The following is a 14,234-nucleotide window of genomic DNA, read 5'->3' as shown; positions in this document are numbered from 1 at the left end:
CACTTCCTGCCTGAGTAACATTTATTCTTAAAAAATAAACAGCATGATGAGTGGTGATATTTTTAATAAATACTACTCACATTAGTACACATCAAGATTCAGCTGTAAAATGAAAGTTCTTTTTGTGCAATAACAACTCTTTACTAAATGCTGACAGAATAGTTTTTTGGTTGATTATTTATTTAGTTGCTTTAAATATGACTTATGTTTGCCTTCTAGAGAATTGAATATGTGCCATGGAGGACTGCTTACACACGTCTTCTGAAAATCTGGCTAAGCTTGTTAGTTGGGCCCATAGCCATGGAACAATCTGCAGCCTTATTCCCAACCTGAAGCACTTACTTTCAGAAGGGTCCCATGGAACCCTGACTGCCATGTGGGGGTGCAGTGCCGGACATGCTTACCACTGGCCTCTCACTACTACCTGCCGGGCTGGCTCCCAAGAGCGTGTATGTTATCAAGACAGTCGCAGTTTTAACTCTGACAGCTCAAGTATCCTTGGTGTGCCATCTGAGACACAGCCTAGCCCAGGGGAGAGGTTCTCTGGAAGAACCAACAAAGGTAAGCTGGACTGTAATCAGACCAGAGACTCGTGTGACTTTTCATACTGCAGTGAGCCTTCTGAGGCAGATGATGCTGTAGATGAGTATGAGGATGAGAATGCCTTGTTTGATATGGTTTGTGAGTCTTCGGTAACAGATGAAGACAGTGACTTTGAATCCTCAATGCAGAGACAACACCTACAGAATGTTTCTCGCAAGAGAGTCAAATCAGATCCTCCAATTTCTGGACTGTTAAGCAGCGGTTCTTGTGAAAAATCAGAAGATGTATGTGGTAATGGTGGGGCTGATCTGATTGTTAAGAAAATAAAGCAAGAGTTGCCAGAGGACTACTACATTGTGGCCAATGCTGAGCTGACAAAGGGAACGGATGGTCCAAGTTTATCTCTTACCCAGACACCAAAGCAGAAATCTCAAGCTGTTGCCTCTGGACCCCCTTCTCAAGCAGTGCCTCAGAAGCCAACCACATTAGCCTCTCCTTCCCTGTCAATTGAAACAGATTCTGCAAATGTTTCCATCACTTCCCCTTGTAGCATTTCTCAAGTTCCAGTTCCAAAGCAAACCAGACCCCCAGTAGCAAGTCATGGAAGACATGTAATGAATGTTCATGCTCCTAGTCAGCCAGTAAGTCTTCAGATGCCCATCAGTACTTCTTCAGGTACAAACCAGCCAATCAACATTCCTTTATCAGCCCTACAGCTTCCAGGACAGGACGATGATGTCCCCACAGACAACCCAGTAAAGCCGTCTCCAAAATCAGTCGCATCCTATGATGGAGCTTTGTCACCTTTGGAAAACAATGAGTTGGAGGTCAGTTCCAGCCAGCAGCAGAGAAGTGTTTCTCAGGCATCAGGTACTGATGTCAGTGCTGAAGCAGCCTTAGGTAAGAATATTTATACTTATTGATAAAATCAACAGTTTTTAATTAAATTATTTAAAAACAGCATAACACAGCATAGCACTGAGAGTTATTTGGGTAAAGGAAAAACTGTGATCTGTCTAATACACTTTAAAAACTACTACCATTTCCTTGGCCTTGGCTCTTACAAATTTGTTGCTGTGTATAGTGTTTAGAAATTCAAATGATCATTTAATTTATTGAAGGAAAAAAAGTTCATCAGCACCTATACTACCCTTGTGAAAAAGTAATTGCCCCTTAGTCACTCAATCAATGAACTTACCAATTTAAATAACTGGCTAAATTAGACTAGAAAAAACTCAAACTTGAATTCTGCCGGCCCTATTGAATCTAAAATCATCAATAGAAATCTAATCTTCACATTGCTAGAAAGGTCCACTGTGAGAGCCAGCATTTCCAAATGGAGTAGTAGTACTTCTGTCAAGGAGGGGCCAGCCTAACAATTACTTCAAGAGCACATAGAAAACACTCATCAAGGAAATAACAGAAGAGCACAGACGAACAACTAAGGAAGTACAGGCCTTTCTCAGCTCAGTTAATGTCACCATTAGAGAGACACTGTGCAAAAATTGTATCTGTGAGAGAGTTTCAAGGTGTAAACCAATGCTAAACAAAAGGAACATAAAGTTTGGTCTAACATTTGCCAAAAAACACCTTACCGCTAAAACATTTGGGATAATGTTCTGTGGACTGATGAGTGAAAAGTGGCAGAAACAGAAATCAGAGTAATTGAGTGCATATGTAATTCTTTAATAAAATTATTCTTTTTCACAAAAGATGCTTTCTTTTTTTAAGCAAAGTAAACAAGGCAGTCCCTCCGTCCTAAATAATGCAACAGTGACATTCCATCCATCCATTATCCAACCCACTATATCCTAACTACAGGGTCACGGGGGTCTGCTGGAGCCAATCTCAGCCAACACAGGGCGCAAGGTAGGAAACAAACCCTGGGCAGGGCACCAGCCCACCGCAGCAGTGACATTCTACTATTACAAGTATTTTCTCCGAAACTTTCCGAATTAATGTACATGCACGCTTTCAAAGTCTAAAAAGTTCAGGGTATTGCTATTTTCCCTTAAATTGAACAACTCATTTTCATTCTTCATCTTTTTTCTTTTATCATCTGCTCTGTTATGATTTAGTAACCAATAATTTACACGTATGGCTCCCTTTTCACTTGTTTCTTTCCTCAGTGTTCTAACAAAGGTCCTCTCCTTGACTTCAATCCAGAAATCTTCATATAAACCTCTGCATATAACTTTCATCTGGGCTACTAATGTAAACTAAGTGTACAGGTACAACTGGTTATTAACACGAATACCACACTCTTCCAAACAGCCAATTGGCTGTATTTATAGAGTTTTCATATAGGCCATATTACCATGCAGAAATGGTCAAGAGTGTAGTTAGAATAACCAAGACATGTGATCAGGGTAGATTTGAGTGCAGTGTGATTTTTGATGTCAGAAGTGGTAGTATTGGCATCTTAGCAACAGCTGCCCCCCTGGGATTTTCATTTAAGAGTTTGCAGCTTTTTAGATTTATAAAAACATGCAGTAAGCAGCAGGTATGTGGACATAAACAACTTATTAATGAGAGAGGTCAGAGGAGAATAGCCAGACTCATGCAAGGTAACATAAAAGCCAGAAATACTCAGATAATAGCTGGTTACAAGGTAGTTGTGAAATAGTCCCTGCATGCACAATTTATAATTAGCTACAACAATAGAATACCATGCCATATTCTACTCTTGTCAGCTAAGAACAGGAAGATGAGAGTGTAATGGACAGATGATCACTAAAACTGGATGATTGCAAGTTGTCATATTTCCTGAAGAATCTTGACTTCTAATGCAATTTGGAATAAACAATATGGATTCATCTTTCCTTGTGTCAGTTGTTAAGACTAGAGGTGTAGTGTAATAGTGGCATAGTGGGAAATATTATTTAACACACATTAGGCCCCTCAATAATTGAATGTCCTTTTAATGCCACAGCATACCTAAACTTTGTTGCTAACCGTGTGCATCCATTTATGGTAGCAGTCTGTCTTTGTTCAATTGGATACTTCTAGCAGGATAATGCGTCACGTCATACAGTAAAGCACCCATCATCTGAAGCCGGTTCCACCAACATGATTGTGACATCATTTTACTTGAATGGCCTGCGCAGTCCTCAGATCTCAAACCAAATGGGCACTTTTGGGACAACTTGGAATAGGAGGTTTGCAAGCATAAATATCTGGTATAAGCATGGACCAAAATCCTTAAGGAAGATATGTAACATGTTGTTGAATCCATGCCTCATACAATTCAGGTCACTGTTAAGGGGGACCTACCTAACACAAGATAGGCAGACCTAATAAAGTGGCCACAAAATGTGCACTCCTGCAAGACAGGCAACATCATGGACTCCAGATACCATAATGTACCTTCTACAGTAAATACACCAGCTATCAATCTGTCCGTTTGCTATTCATTGATTAATTATATTTATATCATGGATACATTCAAAAAGGGAGTTATCCTTGATTCGTTTTTTTTAAGTTCTACTCCATTGGCGTTCTCAACTATAAGGTTTCTCCTTTTTCTAGCTTTTTTTTGCCATTCTTCAATCAGCTTAGCTTCAATATTCTTTTACTTTTGTATATGTTTATGTGAGTTAGAAAAAAAGGATGATTGGATGGACATTTCTCATAGCCAATGAGTTTTCTATTTATTTTTATTTTCACCAAAAATCATCTTTTGGATTTTATATCCAGGTCCCTTAGTCACACTTTGTTCAATACAAACACCAGAATATGCAAACATACAGTGTTAATAGTAATAGCAGCAATATTTCTGTCATTTGCACATATAACAGCAATCCATCTCCAAAAGCAATAATGCACCCATTAAATCTATCACTCACTGGTTGCAGGCAGTTAAGTGTCTAAAATATCTTAATAATTGATTGCTGCTGTCACAAGGGTGGGGGATACTTGCTTTAATTTCCTACGTTATTAACATACTTTTTCTGTAAAATTGCTGTTTGCCATCTATAGCCATGCTTCCCGGGCTCAAGAGTGTTATTGTGTGTGTGTTGGGTTTAAGGACAAGTGGAACAAAATCAATGTGGCGATGATAATGATCATTTAAAATTATTATATGAAATATTATCTACCATTTTCAAAAACATGTTGAAAAAACATTAATTACAAAATCTAAAGCATTTAAAAAATTCTGTCATAGATTCAGGCCAGTCTTGAATGTGTAATATAATTTTTGTGTCAAATATGATAATAATTTTTATGTGATTATTCCCTTTCATTTAAACCAATTAAAATGTGATGTTTGTACTATAAATATACGGGCTTTCATTTAATCTGACACCTTTTATTAAAACAGGTTAGTTCACTAATATATTAATAACTAGCAAAATACCCACGCTTTGCAGCGGCGAAGTACTGCATTAAAATTTTTATTAAGAAGAAAATTTAACCTTTTTAAACTGAGGGAAAATATGCCAATAATTATTTCTTAAGGATCTCTTTGTATACCATGTTGTCAGTTCGGCCCTCTGGTTGTAACATGACCAAGCTGTGCGCTGAGCTTACTCTTGAGCATGTAACTTACAGTTGGCCATGTGAACAGTAATCTTGTCTCAAATCTCACAGCTTGGATTGCTGCTGTCATAATCGGTTTGAGTTTCATGGTTTGTTTCAATTATGACAGTATTTGTAGGACTTGTGTTGAAGTGACATTCAGTATCTGTCAAGCGTTGTAAGCACACAACCGGTTTCAGCGATAAAATCACATCCAGCTTTTGAAAGTTTAAACATTCATAAACATCAAAGTGTCCACTACTGAAATCGTCACCTGTGAGTCTAAGATGTTTAAGAGGCATTGGCGGTTGTCGAAAGGTGTAAAATATTTGGCCATTTCGGTACACTTGAAAGCGACAACTGAACAATTCAGCGGCAGCCATCAACTCACATGCAGAACCATAGGTGAAGGGCTTAAGCATTTCACTCTTCTAGTGCTCCTGTGTAGTATAATTATCTCCTGTACAAATAAGCAAGGGAAATAAATATTTATTAGTCATAATTACATGTGTAATTTCCAACAATCATATAAGTAATAAAATAAAGGTTATTTACTTTAAATAGTGCAAAAGAACAAAAGTGTATACATATGTGGAGTTACGGATACAGTATAGTCGAAAAGAAAGATACTCCAGACGTAGTAGTCTGCACTCTGCTAAACATGGATCAGAGGAACTTCCCTGTTTGCTTCCAAATGAGAACTCAATCTAGGAAGGTTTATTTTGTTAGGCAAATGTGGGTTACATAAAGGCATAGAATAATAATCTAATGTGTAACAGCAGTTTCTTCTGCTGTACAGTAGTCTTGGGAACAGCTGCACCCTTGAGCCCACTATTACAGTGACATAGCGAGTAGGGTCACTTCTGTCCCAGGTGGAGCTCCTCTCCTTCCACTTACTGGATCACAGAAGTCCATATGGCTTCTAACTGGTTCTCCCTTTGGCTTGCTTTAACTTTAGTGTCTTCATAGTATTTATTTTTGCAAGTACAATGTCTACCACCTCCTAGTGGCACCTGTCTGTCCAATTCAGCAGTTAGAAAAGTTCTCAGGTTGACAATGCTGACTGTTCTGTGGCCCGGTTGGACAGTTCCATGAGACTGGTTCTGATTCACTGGCCAACAGCTTATGAATTTCAAGCAATACAGTAATCTCTCGCTATATCGCGCTTCGACTTTCGCGGCTTCACTCTATCGCAGATTTTATATGTAAGCATATCTAAATATATAACACTGATTTTTCGCGGCTTCGCGGGTTCTGCGGGACAATGGGTCTTTTTACTTCCTGTACATGCTTCCTCAGTTGGTTTGTCCAGTTGATTTCATACAAGGGACGCTATTGGCGGATGGCTGAGAAGCTAACCAATCAGAGCACGCAGTGAAGATCCTGTGTGCTGAATGGCTCAGCGACGGAGTGCTGAATTCGATTCTGCAGCGTTAACCAGGAAGTCTCGTCTTGCTCATTCAGCATCAACATGTGCTCTTTTGTATTTATCTTTGTGCATAGTCAAGCCCTTCATTGTGGCTCCAAAGCGATCTGCTCCTGCTACTGCAGGGGCCGTGCTCAAGCGCCAACGGAAGATGTTAACGATTGCCGAAAAGGTAAACGTTTTGGATTTGTTGAAAGAAAGGAAAAGCTACACCACTGTAGGATGCCATTACGGCATCAATGCGGCTACGATTCTTTTTATTTAAAAAGTAGGAAAGGAATATAAGATCTACGGCCGCAGTGTCCTTTTAACCAGGGTGCAAAACGAGTTGTAAGTGGATGTAATAAGGTGGTAGTCTGGATGGAATCTGCTTTAGGGATTTGGATTGAAGAACAACGGCGGTGCTACACAGTTGCCTGAAGAGGCTCCTTTAGAAGAGCTGTAATGCTCTCCTTTGTTGTGCAGTAAAATTAAACTCATCGTTATCGGACAAGTCATCGTGGCATTGTTGGTGAGTAACCATAATTAATTTTCTACTTACAGTACTTAGTACATGTACGTACGTTTAGTGTCACTGTTGTGACAGATAGGGGGCGCTATCGCTCCCTTGAACCCCTGTCCACGATTCCAGACACCGGGTAAAAGTCCAAACTTTGACTTTATTTAAATGCCACAGTGCACAAAGCACCCTCTCCTCCACTATATTCATAAACCAATCAATAACTACAATAATAAACAATAATCCAATCCTCCAACTCCCAGATGCGTTGCCACCCTTCCACCCAGCTCAGTTCGCTGTCTGGGAGCTGCCACAGTCCTTTTAAATATCCTTTCCCCAGTTCATGTGATCTTGTATCACTTCCGGGTCAGGTAAAAAGTAATTTTCTTCACCCCGGAAGCACGTTATTCCCCTTGTCCATGTCTGCTTCCAGGGCGTAGGGAAAATACCCATTGTTCCTCCCTGCAGCGTCTCCTAGTGGCCCCCACAGTATCCAGCAGGGCTGCATATAAAAACTACAATGTCCATGATGCCCTGCTGGTCTTCGGGGAACCTCCATACTGCAGGGAGGGCTCCACTTGGCGGCTTGGGGGTATTGGCTGGGATAAATGGCCAGCCATACACCACACTGTACACACATTTACTGTATACAATTTTTCTTGCATTGTATCTATTTATTGCTGGTGGCCTGTCTATTGTAATGGCTGTAACATATGTGATATCGGAGACACTCAATATCTTTAAAATAATATTTAGGTTTTACTGTGTATAAACAATGTGTTTACATACATAATTTCAATGAATCTTACCTAATAACTAAGAGAATACAAAGGGATTATGCTGTATAACTGTGCGGGGAATATTTATAAACAGTGTGGGAGAGTTTATAAGGGCTTAAAATATATAAAAATAACCATACAAACATATAGTTTCTACTTCGCGGATTTTCACCTATCGCGGGAGGGGGGGTCTGGAACGCAACCCCCGTGATCGAGGAGGGATTACTGTACTTTTTCACATCATTTAATACTTATTTATTTTAAACAGCTCCTTTTATAGGGACACTATTACAGTATGTTTCATAAAGCATTTTATAAGAAGAAATAAACTATTTTTTGAAAGAACATAAAGATGAATAAATGCAGGCTGTACCAGTAAAGCTATAAGAAAGTGTATTGAAAAGGACAAGATTATGTAATCATATTATGCATACTGTATGTATATGTACATAGATGTATATTTATGTATATTCTAATAGAACACACACAAAAGAACTAACAGACGGTTGGAATTTCAATCCAATTAAGGGCTGACAGCACTGAGCATAATGTAGGAAACAAACTTGGAAAGTTCAATATACTTTACATATATGAAAATTGCTCCGGGGGCAGTTTAGATTTGAGAGTTAATATAACCTGCATGTCTTAAAGACATGAGCAGAAAATATTAAAAATTGCAGAGAACACAAGACAGTGACAGCACAGAGGATTCAATACAGGACGCTGGATCTGTTAGGCAGCTAACCACTACGTCACAATGCCCCCTGCTTTTACTTTCAAAAATTTCCAAAATGGAAAATTGCTCCCTTCAACAAGGGTATTTAAAATTACAAATTTGTACATTTATTTCATTATAAAAACAATCTTATGTGGCACCACTTTTTAATATAATTGAGTGAAGCGGTGATATTTTAAATTACTGAAAAAATAATAATCTGAAATGCAGATACAGTTTGATTTTTGGAACTACAGTTTCGCTCTATAAGATGAAAAAATCTTCATGGATATTTCCATTTCAACCTCACAAAAGAAGGCTTATCATCAATTGATTAAAAGCAGCTGGCTACAGAGGTAGGGGACATCAACATCAAATGGGAGATTCCTATTAATAGTACTCGAGTGGAAAGTACATTTTATACAATCCCAAGATTTCAATTTTAAAGCATTTGAAGCTGTAAACTGCATGCACTTATCAGGTGGAGAATAATTACAATTTCTTTGTGAATCCTGGTGCCCTGGAAAAGTGAGATAAGTAACTGAATTTATGTCCAAGTTTAAAGAAAAGGGGATATAAGAGCAAGTAATTATACACACATGGTTATATACTGTATATGGTTTCTTAATACTAGATAACATTTCCATATGTGTATTCATACTTTACACTAAGATAAAGTGGCTAAAAGAATATGAAAAAGTATGACTAAGGTAATTTTATTAAAACTGAAATGCTGACAAGATGAGCACAAAAAAACATAAATGCAAACAATACTTCATACATTACAACATACCTGTCTATCTAGTCATGATTTACTCAGTGACATTTTGGTTTGGGACTAAACTTTTTCCCCCTGGGGAATTTATTTAGTGACTGCAGCTGCAATTTATTCCACCCTGGGCAGCACAGGTTACCCTGCTAGATTAAATATAATATCTAATTGTCATCACTCTGTTTAGCAATTGGTGTCAGTTTTGTCTGTCTACCATGTATCACATTGTCATTGCATATTCCTGCCCCTCTGGGATAAGCAAGAAGGTGAATTGGCACTATGAAATTGGAACAAATGTGTGTGTGTTCATCTTGTGATGGCTGACACTCTGTCCAGTGACTGTTTCTGCTTTGTACCTGATGATTAGTGAGATTAGCTCCAGATTCCTTGCAACCCTACTCAGGATACAGTCAGTTCAGAAAATGGATTGATGGACAAATGCTTTGTGCGGTAGCAATAATGAGAGTAAACTCAATTGAATCTGTTTCATTCTTCCAACTGATAGCTTAAGGGAGTGCCGTCTAGTACGTGCCAGTCGCTCCAGGCGTGCCTCTTATTCTGCCGTCAGGGTATCTGCTCCACAGAATGGGTTTACCACACTTTGACAGGCTCCATTATCCCTCACTGGCAATCAGAGAGACCCTCAAGTCAACACTCTGGCTTTCCCTAATCTATGATTATTATTAGGTCCATTTAATATGCCATATCCATACATGTTATTTAGCTGAGCAAATTATGACAAGTCCTTTGTAAAACCGGAGCTTTTGAAGTTCAGTTTGTCATATACAGTATAATACTTGCTGTTTTTTGTTTGAAATTCACTTCCTCTTTCTGTTATGGTAGAAATATAAATGTTGGACCATTACTATATGTTCACCTCAGCTGTTCCACATTTTTATAATTTGGATTTTTATTTTATCATTTTATCAGTGTTACCATTTTCCTTGTGTTTGGGTTTTTTGTTAAATTCTAATGTTTAAGAGGCGGCATGGTGGCGCAGTGGGTAGCGCTTCTGCCTCGCCGCGCTTCGCAGGTCCTTCCTGCGTGGAGTTTGCATGTTCTCCCTGTGTCTGCATGGGTTTCCTATCATGGGTGCTCCGGTTTCCTGCCACAGTCCAAAGGCAGGTTAGGTGCATTGGCGATCCTAAATTGTCTCTATTGTGTGCTTGGTGTGTGGGTGTGGGTGTGTGCGCGCCCTGCCCAGGGTTTGTTTCCTGCCTTGCGTCCTGTGTTGGCTGGGATTGGCTCCAGCAGACCCCCGTGACCCCGTAGTTAGGATATAGTGGGTTGGATGATTGATGGATGGATAATGTTTAATTTTTATGCTGATTTTGTGTTTGAAATTTTATTAAGGTATTAAAAATTTTCTGGTATTCTTTCATTTAGAAGATCAATATCGAGAAAATGCTTCAATAGTGGAATGCATCATGATTTTTAAAAACTTTGGTATTTTTTGCCAATGACAGGCAACTGTTGAGCACACTAGAATTATGTGGTAACTTATCCAATTTTCTTATCTAGTCATTTCTTGAAAGCCTGCAGGGTATCTGTTTGAATAGCACAAGCAGGAAGTCTGTCCCATATTGTGAAACTGTGAATACAGAGTACAGAGAGTAGTACCTTTTTGTAAACACCTCTCCTGTATTTTCTGTGCAAATTGCAATGGCAGAGCTCCATTTCTGTATTGAATTTATGGAAATATAACCCAGGGAGCTATCACTCTCTCTAAGTGGGCGCACATTTGGATGATCTTTTCTGTTCTGTAATGTCCCTGGCATTCTGCAGATGGAAGAACCTCTCATGTTTATTATTGGGAAGCTTTCTGAACATTACACAGTTCAGGACATTTTTTAAGCTGCAGGTAGACATTATATTACATTATACCATGGTTTTATCATTATCTAAAGATCTGGTCACCATCATATTGAAGGTGGCTAGCTGATTACTGTGTAGTAGACTGCAGCTGGTTTTCTTATTCACACATTGATTAATTTTGATTCTGTTTCATAGGGTTGAGTAAGATGGATTGTTGTTCTTCATATTGTTCTCTAACTTTATCACTTGAGTACAGATGAATGTTAAAGGACACAGAGAAAGGTATTTGGGTGATGTTGTGGGCTACAACTATATTTTCAAATTCAATTTAAGTTTATTTTTATGAAGCACACACCCATTTCTAAGGCCAGTGTTCAGTACATTATTATAGATACTTTGTCACTAATTTAAAATGCAAAATGGCATGCAACACAAAAGCAAAACATGCTGTGTGATATGTTGCAAAATCGTGATGAGAACTGGCCATTCAGCCCAACAAACTCATCCATTCTATATATATAGGTTGTGAACGGCACCCGGGCACAGACAGGCGGACATGTTGTTTTTCAACCACCACACGTTTATTACACAATATATTTACAATAACGGGTCACTCAGACCCCAGCCAATGGTCACTCAGACCTCAGTCACGTGCACAAACCCCAAATCACCCAAAGTCCTGGCCACAATGCCTTTCTTCGGGCCGCCTCCACTCTCCACTGCTTCGTCCTCCTTCCACCCGACTCCAGCCTCGAATGAAGGGAGACGGCCCCTTTTATACAAGTCCCGGATGAGCACCAGGTGTTCCCGGCATTCTCTCTGGCCACGCCCAGCGTGGCGGAAGTGCCGGCTGTCCTCCCGGCTGCTCTCCGGGCGCCGTCATAAATCTTCCCCCCAGCACTTCCTGGTGTGGCGGAAGTGCTGGGGAAACAAGTCCCCAAGGCATTGGGGCGCCTCCTGGCGGTGACCACGGGCCCCTACAGGGAAGGGCTTCCATGCCCTTGACCCGTGGCCCCAAAGCAACCCGGAAGGCAAACCCCACGGTCCAGGCAGGGCTCTGACCCTCTTCCGTCCCTCCTGGCGCCCGGCCGGGTCATGGCCCCTGGCATCCCTGACAGTGCCCCACAGCCAGCGAAGACCACTCGTGGGAAAGAGCGACCCGTCCCGCGAGGGCAGCAGAGCCCCGAAACGGGTCCCACTCGAGGATAGCCGGGGTCCGGCCCCGCACTCCTAGCAGGGACAGGGGCGGAGACACAATCTGAGCACCAACCCATGGTGCATCCCTGCGCCTCGCACAGGTTGTGCTCCCCCCTTTTACCGGCACCCCGGGGCCTCCTCGATCGGCACCCCCTCCAAGACCTCCATGCCCCTTTGTTCCGAGCCACTCGTCCCCGTAGGCTCCTCCAGCTGTGAGCGCACCTGCGCACCAGCAGAGAGATCATTCCGCAGACGGCCCGACATCAGAGGGCTATTCCACCACGAAGAGGTTCCTTCAGCTCGCCCGGGGTCCGTCCCTACAAAAGAGAATACAGGGGCAGAACCGCTGCCAAAGCACCCAGCTCGTGCCATGCACGGGCAGCGCCCCCCCAACACCCCGCACTTGCCTGATCGGCGTCCTCTCCGCGGCCTCCATGTCCCTCTCGATGATGGAGCCGCCGGCACCGCCTGCGCTCTCTCCGCCCGGCCTCAGGGATTCCCTCTGCCGCCCAGAGGGTGGCCAGCCGTCGCGCACCCAGCAACGCTGCTCACCATATTGGAGGAAGCGGCACCCAGCCGCTTAATCCTCCCTTCACTTTCGGACGCCTTGACGGTATGCGACTCCGTATTAACCAACACGAGCCCCTTTCCCGTCTGCGTCCGCAACATATCGGAGGAATCGGCACCCAGCCCTTTATTCCTCCGTTCACTCTGGGACGCCATGACGGTTTGAGACTCCTTATGGAATAAAAGGCGCCTCTGTCCCGTCTGCGTCCCTATAGTGCGGCGCAAGACCGCAGCCGACTCGGGGCGGAGGGCGCTAGGACCCGGGGCACTTAGCAGCCCGTATCCATTCAGCGTCCTCTCGGACTCCCCCCTCGCCGCGCATACAGCCCGCGGCGCCGCACCTCCTGTCGGAGGGCTGCCTACTCGAACTGATCGTTATCATCACAGCCTTTTTCAACAGACCCTCCCGCATGCTGTACGGAGTCGGCTGTACTCACCGTCTCCGCCGTACCTCTCCGGCTGGAGATTCCAGCGTCGCGCCGTCCCGTTGTCGATCGAAACGTTTGCAGCGCCGCGAGCGCCTTCCTCTCCAGTTCCAGCACCTCAGCCCGGAGGGCACGTAGCATCTGTAAAACACGCTGCTCCACGGGCTGAAGGGACGCCTCCAGCTCCGCCAGAGCAGCCGGCAAAGACAGGAAGTTAACCGACCTGTCTGTCAGCCTCCGACGCCGGCCACTTCCTGTGGGCCTTTTCCTCCGGCCCAATCGGGTCTCCCCCCTGCCCGTGATGGACATTCCTTGGTCCCGCCTCTCTGCAGTCATCGGTGGGCACACAAGACACACCGTCCAATCGCGTGCCTGTCAGGGGGAGGGACTTCTGGCCCGCGGCCATCTTGGCTCCCCTTCTGCGGCGGCGACGTGCTTGCCGGCAGCCTTGTCGTTGCCAGCACCTTTCGAGCTGCAGCGTCTCTTCCTCCGCAGCCCTCTCGGCTGCCGCCGTCTTACCGAGCCCCGCAAACCAGCATGCGCCCGCCACTGACGCGGATCCGGGAGGTCCCTGCCTGGAAAACAAAACACCGCCCGCCCCCAAGGGCCGCCGATAGGCAGGGAACTCACCTCCCAGGTCCCGTCTAACCGAGGAAACGTCCTCGGCGTGGCCTCTCTGGACGCCATGCCGTCCCGGGCGCCTCCAGCAACGGCGCGATCGTGGGAGCCCGCTGCACTCCTCCAATGCACGCCGCCCGCCCGCTTCAGGGAATAACGGCCCTCCTGCGGACCCCTGGCGGTCCGTGGGGTTCCTTTACCCCGCGGGGCTGTGTGCACGCAGCACCCGCGGTACGTGGGTGGGGTCCCCTGCTGCGCCGGGCCGTCCACAACAAATTTGTTATATACAGGTCTCCGCCTTGAAACAGGCGGAGCATCCTGCCGGCTACGCCAGATGTGAACGGCACCCGGGCACAGACA

At 43.5% G+C, this 14,234-nt stretch overlaps 1 protein-coding gene across 1 annotated transcript in view; it reads left to right on the top strand.

The window, feature by feature from the left end:
• The window catches only part of LOC120532967 (uncharacterized protein KIAA1958), a 47,478-nt gene that overhangs the window by 19,114 nt on the left and 14,130 nt on the right, over positions 1–14,234 (top strand). Inside the window, exon 2 of the mRNA XM_039759499.1 lies at positions 220–1,443. Within this exon, the coding sequence (XP_039615433.1) occupies positions 237–1,443 (1,207 nt within the window). The 5' untranslated portion in view covers positions 220–236. The remainder of the gene's footprint in view (positions 1–219; positions 1,444–14,234) is intronic.

The sequence above is a fragment of the Polypterus senegalus genome, chromosome 7 (genome assembly GCF_016835505.1).
Source record: "Polypterus senegalus isolate Bchr_013 chromosome 7, ASM1683550v1, whole genome shotgun sequence".
NCBI lineage: Eukaryota > Metazoa > Chordata > Cladistia > Polypteriformes > Polypteridae > Polypterus > Polypterus senegalus.
Note: the sequence above shows the minus strand (reverse complement) of the source record. Positions and strands in the feature narration are given on the sequence as shown.